General features: G+C 43.1%; 1 protein-coding gene and 1 long non-coding RNA gene across 6 annotated transcripts in view; one reads left to right on the top strand and one right to left on the bottom strand.

Moving 5' to 3' along the window:
- Positions 1 to 19,247, top strand: part of SLC4A4 (solute carrier family 4 member 4) — a 229,489-nt gene that overhangs the window by 145,526 nt on the left and 64,716 nt on the right. For all 5 annotated transcript variants that reach the window (XM_083835258.1, XM_083835255.1, XM_083835256.1 and 2 more), the window contains one exon: positions 19,045 to 19,202. In XM_083835258.1, coding sequence (XP_083691384.1) covers positions 19,045 to 19,202 — 158 coding nt within the window. The remainder of the gene's footprint in view (positions 1 to 19,044; positions 19,203 to 19,247) is intronic.
- Positions 7 to 19,247, bottom strand: part of LOC310899192 — an 80,011-nt gene continuing 60,770 nt past the window's right edge. Inside the window, exon 8 of the long non-coding RNA XR_014584058.1 lies at positions 7 to 13,172. This is a non-coding gene — a long non-coding RNA (uncharacterized lncRNA). The remainder of the gene's footprint in view (positions 13,173 to 19,247) is intronic.

Genomic DNA, 19,247 nt, shown 5'->3' with positions numbered 1-19,247 from the left:
GTAAGCTTCAGATTCAGACTTCACTTGGTGATGTGTGTGGTTAGGAGCCGGGTGTTGGGGAAAGAGACTTTGTACCGGAAAGCTGAAGCAGAAGAAGAGAGCGAGCAAGGTGAGTCAAGTATTTCCGAGTCCAGTGACTGGATCCTCCACTTATGAAGCATCAGTCCCTGAAATAAGGAGGTTAAACTCTTGCAAGGTGTGAAGCAAGTGGCACCATGTATGGAAGCTGTCTGACATCCTGCTGATATCCATGAGAAAGGAATGGATGACCTCCAGATCTTGATATCTGTCTGGTCGTCTTCTTGCTGAAAAGAGGGTCTTCAGGGGTTTCAGCAAGGGTCTCATGTCACATGGCACAGTAGCTATGGTCACACAGCATTCAGGCATGTAGTCACACAGGAGACAGGGTAGATTAGGAGTGTTCAAGGGGATGTGTCCCTACTACAGCGGCTGGTGTAATAGGGTGTGTTGCATCGCTTCAGAAATGCAACCCTGCTAAAAAAGGTAAGTGTGGAAGAACAGCTTCAAAATGCAGATGAAAAATGAAGTTATAATTGGCCTTTGTACCTGCAAAACTGAATTTGACTAATTTCTTAGAATAGGGTAATGTTTATAGTTAATCATTGGGCTTTCTTTTGTGTGTGTTCTCGTCCTTACTGAGAGCATAAGTGTCTGAGGGTCAAAGAGTTTGAATTTGAACTCTTAGAAAACTGGTGTCTGGATAAGGTCTCTGTGCAAAATTTGTCTTGTTTAAAAAGTGGGTTATTCTCAAAGCATGATTATTTCTTTTGGAGAATCTTTTTCCTGTGTTTTTCAGTGCTCTCTACTCCCATGGTTATTCTGAATGCAAATGACAGTTACTTTGGAAAACTATTTGGGCAACACAATATATGCAGGCCAGCTGAGAAGGACTCTAGCTAGGACTCAGCTATTCTTCAGTCCAGTCCTCCTATCTTTTCTCCCTCTCCTGGCATGTGATTTACGCCACTGTTACTTCCAGTTATTTATATATATATATATATATATATTACCTTCCCATATGGTATGTGAAAAATCCATGTAAAAGGAAGAAATGGCTGGTAAGACAAAAAGCCTCATAATGCTAAATGTGCAGAATTTATATAATAGTGCAATGCAAAAATCCTCCTCTAGTACCTCTTTTAATATACAGAAAGCACTTCGGTGGAAAGAAAAAGCGTGCCGTGTGTTTTGCATTGACCATATTCATTCAAAGTTGTCATTCAAAGTTGTACCATACAGCGGCATTGTTTATATTTTTTTACTCCGCAATATGTTTTCATTATTGTATTCCTCACACAGGGAAAGAGTACAATTGTAAAACAGCTTTTTCATTGGAAAGACTGCTGTTTTGCATTTTTAATCACACTGTAATTGGGGTCTTATAGACAGAGTAGCAGAAAACTAGGTCTGAACTTAGCAGCAGGCTTCTTAGATTTCAGTGCTACAAACAGCCTCAATTGTCCCTCCTGCTGAAATGTCTGTGGACCCATACAGATAATAGACTTTTTGTGTAGAATTGAGTATAAAAATAGATGTCTTGGTTGGGCTCCTACTGAGTTCTGTTAATAAATCCAATTTGGAAGTGTGCTCCAAAGTTTTAACTTTCAGAATAGAGAATACTTGACTGTTTATAGTGAAAACCGTTACTTTAAAACTAACTAGTTCCAAAAAGCTGTTTAGTTAATTAGCCCGTGTCCTGCTGATGAACTTTGCACAATGGAACCCTTGTACTGTATGCTTGTTGAAGCTGGCCTGATAGATCACCTCAGACCTCAATTTTCATTACTGATTGACTGAAACTCCTGTCTTGATAAAGTCTGCGAAACTCTGATGATGCCTGGCAAGTTTCTGGAGCAGAACTTATCATGCTGTACAGCCATGAGGGAATAATTCATGGTGTTATGACAACAGGAGCTGGAAAGAGAACAGATTTTCTTGCCTTGACAGCAGAGTGACTGGCTTTCATTATCTTGGTATCCCATCTGGAAGCCTGACAGTTATTGAGGCCATCCAGTGAGATATGAGTCTGCTAAAGAAGGAGGCTATGCCATTTTCTATTTATTTGTGTATGTGTGTGTATATCAGAGGCCAGCTTGTCTTTAAATTGCGACAGGTTGAAGTTAGTTTGTAACAGTTGCTTGGAGCAGGGTTGGGATCTGAGCTCTTTGATCAATCGCTACTTTTGCAAATATAAAGGAGAGTATCGTGTGTGTGTTTTAAAGGAAAAAAGGCTTTGAACAAATTTTTAGATAACATCAGTAATTTTTCTGCCTACCTAGATCCTTACTTTCAGTTTTGTAACCTTTAATGCTAATTGGAATGGTGCAATTAACAGTAGTGACATTATAACCAGAATACTTCCTTTATCTGTTTCAATAGGTTCTTACTGAGCAGAAAGACACCTAGGTAAAATCAAGGTAGAGGGTTCTGGATGCTCTCTCTTCAAACTGCAAAATGTGCTCCTCAGATTTTTTCCTTCTTTCTCTCTTGCCCCCTGTATGGAGAAGAGCTGGTGGCAAGTGCTTTGCAATTATAGTATGACCTCCAGCTCTCCCTTTATTTAGTTTGGCAGAGTGGGTTTTGTGATTGCCACATGTGACTACACAGAGAGGGAACAATGGGGCATACCTTAGAACAGCTCTTGCCCTGTAGAGCCCTGCTAGCTCCTCCCAGTAGGTTCAGGACTCTCTCCTACCTAGAAGCAGCTGTAGCACTTTGAAGTAGCCATACTGACTAAGCCTCTGACCCCAGTGATTTTTAACTTTCTGCTTCTTGAGATGCTGTCTCCCCATTCAAGCAACAGTTCCCTCGTGTACTGTTGGAAAAGCAGATTGGTCCTGGGCATCCACCTGTTGCTTTTCCCAGGCTACCTTAAGGTCAAAGTTGAAAACCGGTGTCTCCCATCATATGACCCTGGTATTTCTTTGCAACATTTGTTTGGGATTTTCTCTGTGCACCCAAACCAGGAGCAGATGTCTCTTGGCACGCTGCAGTTGCCTCATCACTAGTGGGTCATTTGCTTTTAGTGGGGACCTTCCAAGCTGCCAGGAGGTGGTGAATCCTCTGCAGGCTTTGTGAAGACAGAGTGGTGGTTATGTGAGTTTTACCATAGACATTGAGTTTACAAAGTGGGGATGTGACTGCTGTAAGTACTGAATCATTGAGTTCAACTCTATGTTTCTAACAACTGAGGATTTCCAAGAGTGGACTTTGAGGTTAGAGTGAACAAAACAAGCCTGGAAAAGGTCAGAAGAGGAGCCTCTAGGAGGGGGGAAGCTCTCTGCAGAAGAGTGGAATGCGTTGGCATGTTAATCTAATACACTTGGCCACTTCTCTCTCCTCTAGGAGCTGGCCTACTACCGGCAGCAGTGCTTCAGTGTGGTCACCTGGGCAATGCTGCTTTCAGTGGCTTTTTTGTTGTTGCTTTTTAAGATAGTCCAGTTAAGGGGCAGTAAGTGGGCAGGACCTCAGCTACAAAGGCAAAAGCCCGAGACTGATTCATCCAAACACAAACACTTCTCCAAGGCATCGGCTGTCAAGCGTGGTCTCCTAAGCCTATTTTTCAATCTGTGTGGGGAGCTGGGATTGCAGAATCAATTGAGGTTTCAGGTGAGCTGGTTAGCTCTTGCACAATTGCCTTGCTATGTGGAGAAGCAGCTATGCTAACACAAACAGCTCTATTAAGAGACTTGAGCTAAGACAGATGCATGCATGACGTAGTGAGCCCATGCCATGGCAGCATCTATCGGAGATAGCTGTATCTGTCACAGCAAGATGGAGAGGTGTTAAAACTGCCTGGGATATAGCTGAGGACGTGGCAGTGGAGTGTACTAGAAAGCAATGGACAATATTTGGGTTTTCCTTGAAGATGTTTTAGAGAATCCTCCCTGAGGGATGCCTTCCTTGAGGTTTGCATGAGCCTGTTTTGTCCTGCCCTGCAGAATCCTTGTGAGGAAATCAAATGCCAATGTTTAAAGGCAAGTACATGGTGGAGCAGTTGGACTGCCGTGCTTCAGGGTCAGAGGAGTAATAAGTGACCGAGGGAAGTGAAAGAATACAATAACCATCAGCTTTCCCATGACTGAAACCTCTATAATGAGGAGCCAGGCTTTGCCTCACTACACAGATGCTGGACCTGGTTTGATGCCCTGCTCAGCTCTGTGGCCTTCTCACAGAGTGCAAAGATAAGTTTGAAGACTGGCAGCACTGGAAAGAGGCACGTTAGAAAATATTTACAGTGGTTTCAAGACTCACTGACATGAGTACAGGAACTGGTAATAACAAGAGATAAGATTTTATTAAAATCCTACATAGCACTCAGGTTTACCTGTATTAAGCTTTGTGAGGTTGGTTCCTCTGCCCTTAGGGAAGGGACTGTTTTATGCTTACTTTGGATTTACTTTGATCTTGGTTTTGTTTTGTTTTTCTCATACTCTTTGCTGTCTTAATACAGTTTTCAGAGTTAATCTTCCTTACTGGGTAACCATTAAGCTGTTGTCAGAGGCAAAGAAAATGAACTTAAGATCCCTCTTGGAAAAGGCTGGAGTCAGGAAAGGACGCTCAGGCTCGTTCCAAAGGATCGGCCGAGCAAGCGCTGCCCATTCCCCAAGTGCCAGGGCAAAGAGCCATCAGCTAGAGGAAGGGGGAAGAGGCTCCTTGGCTGAAAGGCAGCGAAGGAGCAAGGACGCAGGCTTTACTTACAGATGGGTGCTTCCAAAGGGTTCACCGTTGGCCTTGCTGTTTGCTTTGAAACCACCAGCATGAGCTCAGTCATGCTAATGCTGAACCTTTCTTAAAGCTGCCATTGTAAATGTTCTCTGGTGGACACAGATGGCTGTCTGCAGACCTCTTAGCCTGAAATGGGAAAGTTTTGTACATAGTCTGTCCCCAGAGACAACAGTTTGTGTACACTTAAAGAGCACAAGTCATTTCTCTATTGGAAAGTAAGAGAATGTGGGGGGACTGCAGTTTCCCATTATTATATAATATATAAAAATATTATATATATAATCATTATAAAAAAATATAAAAATATTATAAGATATATAAAACGCAGTTCTTCATTATGTTAGTTGCCTCTATTTCAGACCTGTGACCTCTGCTACTTACACACTCTCCATGTATGCCCGGTGCTGTAATTTTGTGACAGCATTTTTATAGCAGTAACTTTCATCCAGATCTGCTCCTTGCAGTATCTGACAAGACAGCAGCACAAGTGTCAGTGCTGGGGAAGCACTTCTTGGAAGCGGGGCAGAATGTACAAACCCAGAACTCTACAGCTGACCCTGCTACACTGCTGCAGTACTTCAGACCTGTGCAGTTGGTTTATTCTTTGATAATTTTAAGATCATTGCACTAATATTTACTGTCATTTTGTTCTCTGAAATCCATTTCAATGTACGATTATTCACTAAACAAAAAAAAAATCTTACCATAGCTTAAATGTCCATTTATTCTCTCTTTCCCATCTGACATGAAGTGTTTATGGACATGTGAAAAGCAATTAAGATTAGAAACTTTATCAAAGGAGAGATTGCTTCATGAAAAATGGAACTAGAACTTTTTCATTTACTTTGTGTAATTCTGTTTTGTATACTTCAGACTAGATGAAATAACATTGCCATCAGAGTAAGACTGTCAGGTCATAAAATGATATAGAAATCTCAGAGTAATAAAGCCCTGGGTTATTTGTAAGGTAGGTGTCTGCAACATTTAAAATGCCATAGTATGCTTTTTTTTCCCCCCTTAAATTTATGGAAATCAAATGATTTTAAAGCTGAGACAACAAAAAAAGGGGCTAGTTACCAAAGTGCAGAGTTTGCAGAAAATCTTTAAGTATGTGTTTACTTGTCACGAAAGCTACATTGATCGTATTGATACAGACTGCACACGTCTATGAGTCAAAAGACAATGCTTCCATGCTTCCTACCTCCACTCCATCTACTGGTTACTCTTCATACACTGGCAGTCACAAATGATGGTCTGGGGAAAGGGATATTAATTATGACATATTTTATTGTCTATTTTGGTAGTGCAGAGTCAGTAACAGCCAATGGCAACATAGTGTGTGGACATCAAAACTTCGCTGTAACAGCTGTGTGGTCAGTATGGTGGGGTAGTATCAAACCAAGCTTTTTTGTACCATGCCTGAACTGTGAAAAACATCAGGCTCTCACTCATTGTGTCCTGGTTTCTCGGATCTTTTTGCTTCTCTCTTTCTGCCTCTGATTCTTTGTCTTGTCACAGGTAAGTCATGGGAAAAGGCTGAGCTGCAACTGTAGGGGGAAATAACTATTTTCCTCTTGTAGAGCACAGCACTATCCCCATTAATTCATTTTCCACTTTCACCAGACCACTCAGCTCACCTTTTCTGGCCACTTGCATAGAACAGATTGTACAGTGATATCCATAGGCAGCAGCAAGCCATAATTTCTGGTAGAGCAGAAGTATATGTATTTTCTCTGGGGCACGTTCAGTCTTGATTTAGTCTTACACTGTTATTTCAGGGCATTGGGATCTGTTGACGATCACCAAAGTAATACAGAGCTTTTGCCGGTCAAGTCCCCAGTTGAGCTCGTAGGATAAAAAGCCGTAACAGGATGTTTAATCATCTCTCTACAAGACAAAACAGGGAGGATAACAGGGGACAGAAGCGATGAGGGGAAAAAGGCTTTTCTTCACATTTTTAATGCCACTTGGTAAACATGCTGTGTTTCAGGAGGTGTAACAACAGGAAAAAAAAGGGGAGCTCCAAAGGAAGTCTTCCCTTCCCTCCTCCAGAGCATGTGGGAAGCTTGCCCTGGAGCTAAACAAAAGGCTTGATTCATTCCTGCTGCCAATCTCATATCTGTCAGCGGTGCTAAGCACCCAGACAGCTATGTGTGGTTAGCAGTGTATTATTTATGAATATTGAAGTTAGATAATTTGCATGAACCGGCTCCTCTCTGCCATGAGAATGACAACTTGATTCATTGTACTGTATTGCATTTAGATTGCAAAAGAGACTGGTTCAGCATCCTGAGCGTCTTTCAGAAGACGCCAGGGCCCTGACTCAAATTGCTCTAATGATAAGTAGCTTCAATAAAGGACACTGAATTTTGATTTTGCTGTTTTATCATGTTTTTGTTTCGGAATTGCTTGATGTTTTGGCAGTTTATAAGGATAATTAAGGAAGAGGTGGTGTGTTCTGTTTCATTGTATTTTTATTGGCAGAACACTTCTTTTTGAGGTAGCAGTGTGGAGAAGTGATTTGCCTTCATTTGTCTTATTTTATGAGCTGTTTTCTGCAGTTAATGTGCTGGTCATTTGCAGCTAGATAGACAAGCAGAGGCAGCAGGACTTTTGGACAATTTCTCTTCTGGTTTCCAATTCAAACACCAGTGCCTCAGCTTCCTGTTCTCTCCCAGGCTCTGAGCTCTCTGTTGCCAGGTACAGCAGTGTGACTGGAGAAGCACCTGAAAGACCAGTACTTCTGGCAGGAGACTTCCTCCAGCTCTGGAAGATCGAGCTATTTTCTGGAAGTCTTTCACTGACACTATGTTGAGTAATACTAATACTGAATTCAAAATCGAAATGAAGGTTTCTTGGGCTGTCAACAAGTAAAACCTAGTGGTTTACCCTAATCTGGTCCATGCTAGAGACAGGTCTAGAAGAAGGAGGTGCTTCTAGTGGGCTATCCAGCAAACCTGAGGGAAAGTGAGAGAGAATATACACATGTACGTATGTTTTAACTGCTTGCTTGTATTGGGCTGGCTGGATACTGGCATCTTTCCTGCCATTGTGTGCTCGATAGTAACTGGTCCAGTAGGTGGGGAAGTTTGTACTAGCCTAGTGCAGAAAAAGGGACAGGTGTACTGTAAATACACCTTAAAAATCATGCTCAGGTAAATTTAAAAGGATTGTCTTCCTGCCTTAGATTGTTAAAGCAACTGTAGTTAGAAAGGGTCACGTTTACTCCTTAATGCTTCTGCAGTCTTAGATGCATGTTAGCCAAGTTATACATCTTCTGTATTTAATGCAAATAAGCTATTCCAATATGCTTATGTCTCTCAGCCACTTCGTAGTTTTAATTGCTCTTGTCTGAACTCCTGCCAGCTTGCAAATGGCCGTTTGTCAAACGGGGTGCCCAAAGTGAGGGTAAGGAGCAAAAGGGCTGTGCAGCTGTGACAGTTAAATCCTACTAATAGGACCAGGTGATGGCCTGCACAGAGGCATCCCAGACCTCACTGCCTTCTTTGTTGCTGGTGGCATCCCACGCTCCTGTCTGATTTTACTAGAGCCCTGTCTGTACTTCCAAAGGTTGCCAGTGCAATTATGCCATACTGGCAAGTCCACATTGCAGCCCCAAAGCCTGTGCTGGCTGAAGCCACCTAGCTGGATGACCCATCTTGGTGCCAAGTGGTCCTTCTGCTGCTATGAGCTCTGTGAGCTGTGTAGACCACAAGATTTTTTTATTATTTTTTTTTCTCCACACAGATGACTGATGTGGCTACACTGACAAAGCTTCTACATATGGATAATGGCTAGATCTGGCACGTTGACTTCGTGCTCCTGATTACTGGGCTTTTCCTTCCTGCCAAGCATGTGCACCTTTGTGGAAACTCTTTGCTCAGATCTATACTAGCCTTTGCTTTGTCAGTTACACTTGTGAAGCAGTGACAGCAGGTATCTGCCAGCCTAATGGCACCTTTGCCAGCCATGACAAGAAAGTTAAGTTTCTTTCCTGGTCTGTCCTGTCCCTGGTTTTAGTCCCCATACATTCAACTGCATTGTTCCTCTGCTGGTGCAGCTAACGCTGTCTGCTTGCCCTGGGCTACCTGGGGATTTTGCTGGCACTCCTCTTCCCTCTCTCTAATTTTCAGTACACCTACAGATACAATTTTCCATGGAGTTTTTAGCTTTCTAGAGAGTTGCAAACTATGTTCCCACACACGGGCCTGTAGCTGCAGTATCCGAGTCACAAGCACTTCAGGAGAATGTTTATAAAAGCATCCCCACATGATTAATCCATGGAAATATTAATGGCTTTGCTTATATTTAGTATTGCTTAAGCTGTGTTTGGGATGAGCTCTCACTTGGCAACGTACCTTTGAATTTCACTTTGCTTATCCCATGTGAGACTTCTCAAACCACACGGTGCCTGCCGCTGGATCAAGGGCTCGCTCCTCTGTTGTGAGGCAAGAGAGGTCAGACAACGTGCTTATAGTTGTGTGGGAAGCAGGGCATATCTCTAATCCCAACTCCCACTTCTTCCCACAGCTCAAGGAACATGTCTTCTCCATTCAAGCAACCTGTTGGGGAGGACAAGGTTTTCATGGTATTTGCACAAGACACAGTTTGTTGTTCACGGGGTTAGGGCATGTCATTGTCAGTTAGCTTTTTGGAAGAAAAAAGCTTCCTTTTCAGCTCAGAGGACAGACGTTTATCTGTGAACAAAAGTGATTTAGAAGACTCAAAACACAGCCTTTATGAGCCCCTTTATAGCGTAAGTGGACCATAGGAAGCTGGGAATGGTGCGCTGTTCCTAGTACTGGTACCACTTCTGTTTCTTGTCCTGTGAGAAATCCTTCAGTCGTGCTTTGTTCAAATGTCCTTGGCATCTCCAAATGGCTGAAGCACCAGGACATTTTTAATGCTCAAGATGTAAAATAAAAGGAACAGTTAAAGAAAATCTATTTTTATTGGGAACCTGTTATTACTGAGCTGATGAAACAGCATACACAAAATAAATAATATATTATATAAGGGGAGTTTGCTGACCTGGTGTTATCTCCAGCTTCAAAGGGTTTGTGTATGGGGATAAAAAACAGCTCTGAATGAATATGGTCAGCTGGAATATTTGGTCAGAGAGAGGCACAAAACCCTTCTTATTTGTTGTGGTGTGTGCAGCGCTTATTCAAATTGGTGTTTCCATATCAACAGGAAATCTGTGCCAAAGCAAGCTCTAAAGTTAAAAAGAAATTGGCCTTGTTGAGAGAAACCCTCATGCCTTTCCTAGGGGGACTGATGGACGGGGAGGAGGGAGCTGATGGGATCCCACTGTTTGGAATGAAGTCCACTGATTAATGGTGAGAGCAATTCATTGCTTTTCCTGTTTGAACAACATCTCCTAATCTCTGCCGTCACAAGCAGAGATTCCTAATTTCTAGGTCTGTCAGCCTGGATGACCTACTTTCACTCCCTGGAGCTCAAATGAAAATAACTGCCTTCCGGTATAGCTCACTGCCACCTTTTTTAAAGGAAAGGAAATGTTTCTAGGAAGTTTAGTTAACTGGTATTTCATTTACTTTGGCTTTTTTTCTTTATGCAGAGAATAGTTTTGCTTGCGTAGTTTTTCCCTACAGTGTATCAGCAGAGCACATCTCAAGCATTCCTGGGTAATGGAGTTCTGTACATAGACAAAACACAGAGCTTTAACAATATCACTTTAGGCAAGCATTCATGGGAAACATACATGTGGATAGATACAGAAAAAGAGAGAGACAGAGACAGATATAAATTCCTGGGGGATTTACCCTTTCTAAGTACGAAAGCACTATGTGTCCATGCTCAGATATGAGAACCATTTGAGTGAAATAGTGTGCTGTGATCAGGTAGGTGAGCACACATACCCCTGTGCAGAGTAAATGGAAGGTAGAGTCAATTTTTATATGGCCTCTCTGTTAGATAATTTAGGCCTCACCTCTTTTTTATTTTTATTTTTCCCCTCTAACTGTGAAGTAGTTTCTTCCAACAAGCCTTTGTTCACTTGACCCAGTCTCCCGTGCTCTCAGGCAGCCTGTTGCTGCCTGGCAGATTGGAAGATCCCACATGTTGTGCTTGGCTTTGATGTAACAGGAGTTTGGGGAACTGTATCCCTTTTCCCTGTGATCAGGGACCGTTAAGCCTTCATTTAGTTGTACAAAGCACTGTGTGTGCAGTTAGGGTTGTGATGGTAATCTGTATACCAGCATTGATTTTGAATGCTCATATTTTGCTGTTGCTTTGAAGGTGGGTGGGGCAGAGCTGCATTTAATGGGTTTTAGTGAGAGCTCCTACCTTGCTCAGAGAGGAGGTGAACCATTCATCTTGTGCAGATATGGGAATCAGCATGGCTGGGGAGCCCCAACCTTTGCCTGAAAGGAAAACAGCAGCTAGTTTTGCCAGGGCTGTGCCTTGCTGCGCCGTGTGCCTGTGGCAAAATCATACCCTAACCATCATGTGGATTGTTCCCTCCTTTTTGTCCCAAAATTGAGCACCGGCTATTTTTAATACTGCAGTGCTGGAGGGTGTAGTGAACTTAAAAATGCTGTATGGTAGGACGAAAAAGATCAGATTAAAATGGGTTCTCAGTTGGAGATGCTAAATATGACCTAGATGTCTTCAAATTGATGAAGTGTGACTCAGAGAAGAGGGAGATTTGTAAAATGGTGAAGGCCAGAAAGAAGAGGAGGATCTGAGCATTTTCTCACTGGATGGGATAGTGCCAGTAGCTTTCAGCAGGCATTTCCACAAGCTGCCATCTTGGGATTTCAAGCAAAAGCCCAGAAACTGTACTTTTCATTTCTGCAAGATAGAGAGAGTTCTCAATTTTTCATCCTAGTGGTGTTTACTTCGATCCTTCAATTCCACTGATAATAGAACCTAAATGATGCTAATTGGGAAGGGGAATTCAAGCTTGCACTTCAGACCTTGCATGGCTGGAGGATGGCATGTTATGAAGTTAGTATCTCTTTATGGCTTCCTTAAGTGAAGTCAATGGATGGCCTTTCAGTTCTGATTGTGTTTTGTCACGGTAAGGATGGGAAAAGGGTTATTAGTTTCCTGCTCTACCTATGCAATGTCACTAGATCTGAATAACATTTTTCTTTTATTTTTCCTTTTGCTGCAAGGATGTTTGGGGCTTCCCTGCTGCACACTCAGCAGCTTCTGTGAGGTGAAGGCAGTTGTGATACCCATAAAGGCAGCTGCCTTACGATAGTGGAAAAGCTAAAGCAAATTGTGGCCTTTACTAACAGATTTTCTTTTGCTCTAGTCCTCTTTTCATTTAGGGCTGATTTTTCAAACAGGGCGTATCTGCAAAAGCTGTATAGTGTGGTAAAATAGCTATTTGATGACACGTGAATGTATTTTTGTGAGTGTACTAGCTGTGACCCACGTCAGTTAATCAGGAGTACTCTCTCCATGCAAACAGCTTTTAAATCCAAGCAATGCTAACAGGCTTAGCCAAAGTCAACAGCAGGCACTGATCACCGTGCCCAGTGCACTAAGGTGTCCTGGGCAAATGCAGAGTTAGTTATAGACACCATATGGCACACTGCAGAACGCAGTCCCAAAAGAGCAATTTATTTTAAGCTTTCACAGACTAGTAACCTCAACTTCAAAGGGAACTGTTCCTGAACAGGTGGTGTGCTGTACCTAAACTTCAGCTCACACAGACAGAGGTTTTTGTTCTGTAACTCTTCCTTAGGCTAGGGGTGACCAAATAGGAATATGAAACATGCGTGCAGACAGATTCTTGCAAAGATCAGTGCCTACACGTTACTTGCATGCTGTTTTGCAAAGACTGGAACATCATTACAGTAATGTGACTAGCTACAGGGCTTCTCTAGTTGTAATTTTAGTGCTGCTTTGTGTGTGGGTTTTTTTTTTTTTTTTTTGGTTTTGGTTTTCTGAAACTTAAGCTAATGACTCATTTAATGGAGTTTCCACTTGCCTTGGGTATCCTCTTTGCCATGGACAAGCCTATAAAAGACTTTGCAGAGTGTGTCAGGGGTCATGGGCAAGGGCCATGTGTTTGTTCAGCCATGTGCTCCTTTTTACCTTTTCTTGCTCTTCATTGTTAGGCAGCTATGCTCTTGGTTGTGCTAGAAGCTCCCAAAAAATGAAAGAGACTTTACACACTTTACAAAATATTTGATCCTGTTGAGTGATGTAGGAAAGTTAAGTCTACTTGGCTTGTTAATTTATTTTTGAAATTTTTGCCAGGAAGACCAGGAGCATAACTCACCTGGTCCTTCTCGGCTCTGTTGACTGTAGTTGCTCCTTAATGCCTCCCCTGCTCGTGAGCTGTCTTGCATTTCCTTCCCATCTGCGTTTCAGGCTGGAAACTGCAGCAGTTTGGAGCTGCTTCATGAGCTGCGCAGCAGTGTCTTATGCAGGGAAAGCAACATCTGTGAGAGGACAAGGCAGACAGGTATACAGCACAGTAAATTCACTGAGAGTAAACAGATGTAATAAAAGCTGTGTGTATGTACTAATGGCTTTCGTTTCCAATAAATCTCAAGTGATGCTGATAATAATGGACTGTTAAAATACATTTAGGGAAATGGTCATTTTTCACATTGCTGTGCCCTTTTTGCAGGTACGGCACTGGAGGTCTTTGGCCTTTAACATAGCATTAGTGGTCAGGTTAGAACAATGCTCAATCTAGCATTGTGGAGAAAGTGAATAAATGTAGTGCTTCAAGCTGCAAGGCTTCCCTCCCTCCCTCCTCTCTGGTGCTGCTGAGGACTCAGATCTTCTCTGAAGCTTCTTCAGGGAATGGTTCAAAATGGATTTTAAGTGCTGACTGCACCATTCCCATCTTCTATCTGATAAATGATTTAAGGAAGTGTTGAGTGGTGCTGCAAAACTTTTGGAGCAAAAAACACCATAATGATCTCTCTTCAGAATTAGTCATACTGTTCTGTTGTGCTAGACAGCGGGGAGGATAAACACGCTGATACCCGCAGCTTCAGGAGCTGATTAGCCATAGGCCTCGAGATTCTTCTTGTCGATTTTGGTTCAGAAAGGCACCTTGCTTTTGAGTAAACGTTGTCTTTGTTTAGGAAAACAGGTAAGAGGATGACCAGCCTATTCAGCAAAGTTGAACATAAGCTTTATTGTAGAGTTGCCACCTTCCCGGTATCTTTTATCCCTACTTTCCTCCAAAACGCCATTCGTAGCTGGTAGTGCTTTTCCAGGCTTCCTCCCCAGAGCTCCTCAGTGTTTGTTTAATATTTTCTCTGGTGGAACTCCTATCTGAAGTGTGTAGCAGTAGGATTGTTCCAGCGGTTTTCTTCCTGCTGAATCAATAATTTATGCCCTTTCATGAGACTTTTTCCATTTTTCTACTTCCTTGAGCTGCCTGGCAAAGCGCAGTGCAAGGCTCATTGTGGATTCGTAGCCCAGTTTACTGTTACCCCCGAACTGTGTTCCTGGCAGGACGCCTGCCCTCACCATTCACTGTTAGCCAGGCGGACACAGAGCATCTCCAGAGATCACACTGGGTGAGGGGCTTTTTGGGAACAAACTGAGGGCATGGTTTACAAAAGACTTCAACTTCACATTAATTCTGCCATTGCTCAAGTGGACAGTTAAAAACAAAGCTGTCTCAGGGCTGAGCACACTCGGAAATCCCTCCCGGCTGTGAGGACGCAGCCTGAGTGCTAAAGCTGGATGGAGGGTCATACACAAGAGTGGGGCAGTGGTGCCCCCACGAGCGTGGCCAAGGCTGCAGGAGCTGTTCTGTCACTACTGGGGAAGGCTGTGGCTAAGAGCAGGGCTGCTCAGATCCTTCTGCATGCAGCAGACCTGCTGAGCTAACTTAATAACCGAGCAGAAAAGCAATCTCATGCCAGGCTGTGGCCTCTGCTCAGAAGATTTCAAGTGCCAGGATGATACCGGAAAAGAGCCAGGAGAGGCTGATGTTTAAAATACTGCTGGTGCAGTGATTGCCCATTATCAAATCAGAAGCAACTGATGACATTTCTCCATAGTTTGACTTAGATAATGTTTTGTCAGATAGATGATGCATGTTGCAGTGCACTGCAAGCCTGCTCATGTCTGCTGTGGTACATTTATAGTTTGTAGGTGCAGAGATGAGAATAACCTTTGGGCTGTAAGCAACTATTTTTAGTATGAAGCTATAGCTATGCTTTGAGAGAAGATGTGTAAAGGAGAGTAACTGTGGCAGTTGGCTGGTGGGAAAGATGCTGGTCAGTAGATTTCTTCTGGCACTCTGATCTAATGGTGATGAGCATAGAATTAGACCTCAGATAGAATGCTGGAAATGAGTTAAAGCTTTTTACATCTTCTTCCAGCCTGCTTTCCTACAGTTTTGAGCCTCACTGTTCAGTAACAAAACAGATGCTTTGTTGCATTTCTAGAAGTGCTGCTTATATTGTGACTCAAATCCCAGTACTGCTTTCCCTACTGGTGGATTCACCTTTTGCCAGCTCCTCTGAGGCCTTGTGCAGCAAGCAGGCAGCCCTTAGAAAGGACCTATGGAGCCGAATGACTACTTTGTACACTCACAAGGTGTAAGGAGCAGAAGTTCTTGCTCTTTTTGGTCTCTCTTGTCCAGTCAGAAAATGTCTTAATTTTACTTTGTTTGATCTGGTTTGCTTGTTGGAATATCCACACGCAGTAACTCCCTAATGTAGGAGTTGGAAATAACAGCTGCTTTAAGTTCAGCTATATTTTGACAGGGAAACGAGAGGAAGATTTGGATTAACACAGAGCTTTTTCCTCCATTTATGGCTGCATGCATATCCTAATGCAGGAACTGGGGTAGTTATCTCTAGATCAAATGCACAGAGCTTCTTTCCACTGGGCATTGACAAGGTGCCTTAGGTGAAACAGTGCTGACTGTGACTTTGTCGTCTGGGGTAATGGTGTTGGAAGAGATAGGAGAGGCGATGCATGCACCGCATTTAGAGCCATAGTTAACACTGGGCCTGCTATGATTGAAGAGTTAAACTCCAAATACAACAAAAATGTGTATTCCCATGTGCTTTTCTCAGTGCTCAGGCAGAAAAAATAGAGAGTTCTACTAAATATTTTTATATGATACAGTACAGTAAATAGTAACTATATTGTTTTGCTTTGAGATGCAACCTCACTATTTTTTTCTCAAAACAAGAGATCAAGTTCTTTTGTTTGTCAGTAGGCTAACATCTAGATCTAGAGTATGAGAAGGCTTGAAGATGAGCAGTGCAATTGCAGTGGTTTATGCTTATGGTGACTTCACCAACTCCTTTTCTCCTTTTGTCATGTTTCTGGCATATCTGTTGTCATTGTTAATGAAGGTAATGACAAAGATATAGATGGATAAATGGAGAGTTGTATGTTAGCTTAATGTGTGCAAGGGAGAGAGTGAAAAATCAGTAGAAAAAGCCCCTTCCTCCCTAAAAGCTGAACTTGGGGATATGGGGAGACAGAAAACAAACAAAAAAGCTGAGATAAGAACTCAGGCTCGAGTTACTGAGGACAAAGGAGCAATCAGAGGTGATAAGGGTACAAGGAAAGAATAAGGCTAGAAAGGCATCATGGGAAGCTTGTGTTGAAATAACCTGGGTAAGAAAACCAGATTAATAGAGTGATCAGGAAGTAATTTTTGTCTCACAGTTGAATTTCTTTTCCTACAAAATATTTGTTGAAATGGGCAAGTTCGTTGTATACTATCTTCTCTAATTACCTCGCTGTATTTCAAAAGAATCTCTCTTTTTCCCTAGATGATTTTGATCTTATACTCTGCTCATTCCTTTACCATTCTTTAAAAAGGGTAACCTGAGCCTTTTGGGATAAACAGCTGATCAGAGCAAGCCTGCTAGCTGGTTTTTTTCTTTATCCCTAGGTGATCATTTTACAGAATAGTTAGAGATCTTTAATCTTTTATCCTCGTGCTGCATGCAGCTCAGCAGCACACAATGCCTTGCTATTGGCACAGCCCTACGTCGCTCTCAAGTTTTATCATAGCCCAGAAATTAAGGGTTTCAAAGCATCAGCAAGTTGCTCTGTCTGTATATTCAACCATGACTCTTTCAGGAAAACGAGAGGACAAACTAGTCATGAGGGAAAAGCTTCTGGTCAGGGTGGTGAAGGTTGTTTTGAGACGTCTTGCTTTGATGGCCTGGGAGAGGGGGTGTATCTCTGCCACTTACAGGTGCTTGGGGGAAAGCCCCCAAGGTGCTGCCTAGAAAAGGAGGGCAGAGGAACAACGTCCTCCTCTGCTGCTGAGCCTCTGACCATTCTTCTGGCAGCTTTGCCTTTGTTCCAGGTATGGTGGATGCTGTCTGAGGCAGTGGATGCTGTCGTCATTGAGGGAGGACAGTTGCTTGCTTTTTCACCCCACAGACAATTCCTGGCTCAGCAAAGTCGTGTCAAATTGTACAGAGAAGCTTTCAATTAATGAGCACCAGACTTCCTTGCCAGATTTTGCTGAGTGTGTCCCTAAAAGTTGTATGTCTGAACATTTTGTCATTTGCTCGTTCTTCCAAGGGATACATTATCCAGTAGTGAATAATTGACAGCATCAGTTTAAAGTTACAAGGATTCTGTTGGGGAATTACCATATGCCTCATTTTTTTCCTTGTGCATTTAAGGTTTTTTAGCTTATAAATATTAAAACCATCACTCAGCATGTACTTTGGGAGTTATAAGAGCTTGTGGAGCCAAATTGTGTTGTGAACTGTAGGTAGCTCTGCTGAAGTAGATTTCTTCACTTTGCCAGTGGGCCACACTGTTTTCTCAACAGTTCATGCAGAGTGGTACGTGTGTACTCCAGATATTAACAGTTCTTTTTCTTCTGGGCAAGGCTCTTGAAAACTCTCACTAGTAGAAAGGTATTATGAGGTAGAGGAAAGAGTGGGATCTAGTCAGGAGTTGCTGTGGCAGGATAAAATAGTAGCTGCAGTAACTTGATCGTGAAGCAATGGATGCTCAGCTGATGGTGGAAACCTAAGAGGCCTTATTAGTTACATGGTGATTACTAACCTTTCAGTGTTTGGGTTTTATACATATTTGAGTTTTGTGCACACAAGAACCTTCCTTCTCATTTCTCTCACACTCATCTTGGCTATTCCAGCCAGGCCTGGTGCTTTTCTTTCCCTCTGAAACCCCCTCTGATTTCCCTCTTCTTCAAGGATGCCCCTCCTCACTTCATTTCTTCCCAAGGCTTTCTCTTCCTTTCAGATCTTTGGGGGGCTGAGGGATGTAGCAGCCATCCAGAATTGCCTGTTAAGAAGAGGGAGAAAAGGGTTCCTCCTGCACAGGGGTCAGCAGTTTGTTTTCCCCCGTAGCCCTTCTGCCATGCACTGCTCTGGCTGCTGAAACCTGTGGTGAGGGCTCAGGGCTCAGGTGGTGACGTGGGAAGCAGTATGGAGCCAGTCTCTCACCAGGACAGTCACTGAGACTGTTAGCATAGTTTCAGAACCAGCATGCCTGCTACTTTTGCCCAGTGACTCCTCATGTACTGGCCTGCACAGGCAATGGGAACAGCAGCTTTGGAAAACCTAAAGAAAAATATTAGATTAGGGCAGAAGCCACAGACATAGGAAACTTGCTTCTAAAAGCCTGCACTAAGCGTAGTCTTTCACTTGGAACTTGAAAAGACATGTACACCACAAAATGCATGTGCCCAGCTCCTGGCATGGTCTGCTGGAAGGACATCCATCCTTCAGGGTTTGTTTTCCTCAGGCCAGTCATTTCTGTAGCAGCAACCGCAGATCCTGAAGTTGCACTTTCACTCATACAAAGTGTGTGCCCTTCCCTGGCGTCCAGATGGCCAGGCAGCAAGTTGATGCAGTACTTCTTCCTGAAGCTCTGCCCAGATCTAGTCATCTTGCTCAGTCCTGCACACCTTTTTCTCCCCAAGCTAACACCATCTCAGATCCAGAAATGGTAACAATAGCTCCAGGAGGCCTGATCTTCTCAGCGCTGGCTTGGATCCAAGCACCAATAGCAGGATTGCTCTTCTGGTGGCTATTTTCTTAGCAGGAATATTCAACTTTCAAAAGGGTAGCATGAATACAAGGGTGGTCGTCAACTTCTCTGGTCTGGCTTCTGCTTTACATGTATAATGGGGAGAGGTCTACAGTAAGTAGCAGTGCATTTGTCTCTGCCTTAGTAGACAGCATGGGGATGACACTTACGGGCCAAAAATAGGTTCAGGTCCTATGACCAAGAAGGAAATGTGGCTGAACTGGGTAAATTTTATTGTACATTTCTGTTTGCATGGCTAACAACCTTCATTCTATTTTTCATTCTCTTTTACTGATGCAGTTGAAGAATAAATTCATGAAGAAATTGCCCCGTGATGCTGAGGCCTCCAATGTGCTGGTTGGGGAGGTAGACTTCCTGGACAGTCCTTTCATTGCCTTCGTCCGGCTGCAGCAGGCAGTTATGTTGGGTGCTCTGACTGAAGTCCCTGTACCCACCCGGTAAGAGAATTCTGCCCCTAGCAGTGCTCATGAATTGGAAACTGC

This window comes from Anser anser, assembly GCF_964211835.1.
Source record: "Anser anser genome assembly, chromosome: 4".
In the NCBI taxonomy this organism is placed as follows: Eukaryota; Metazoa; Chordata; class Aves; order Anseriformes; family Anatidae; genus Anser; species Anser anser.
This window is presented reverse-complemented; position numbering and strand designations above follow the sequence as displayed.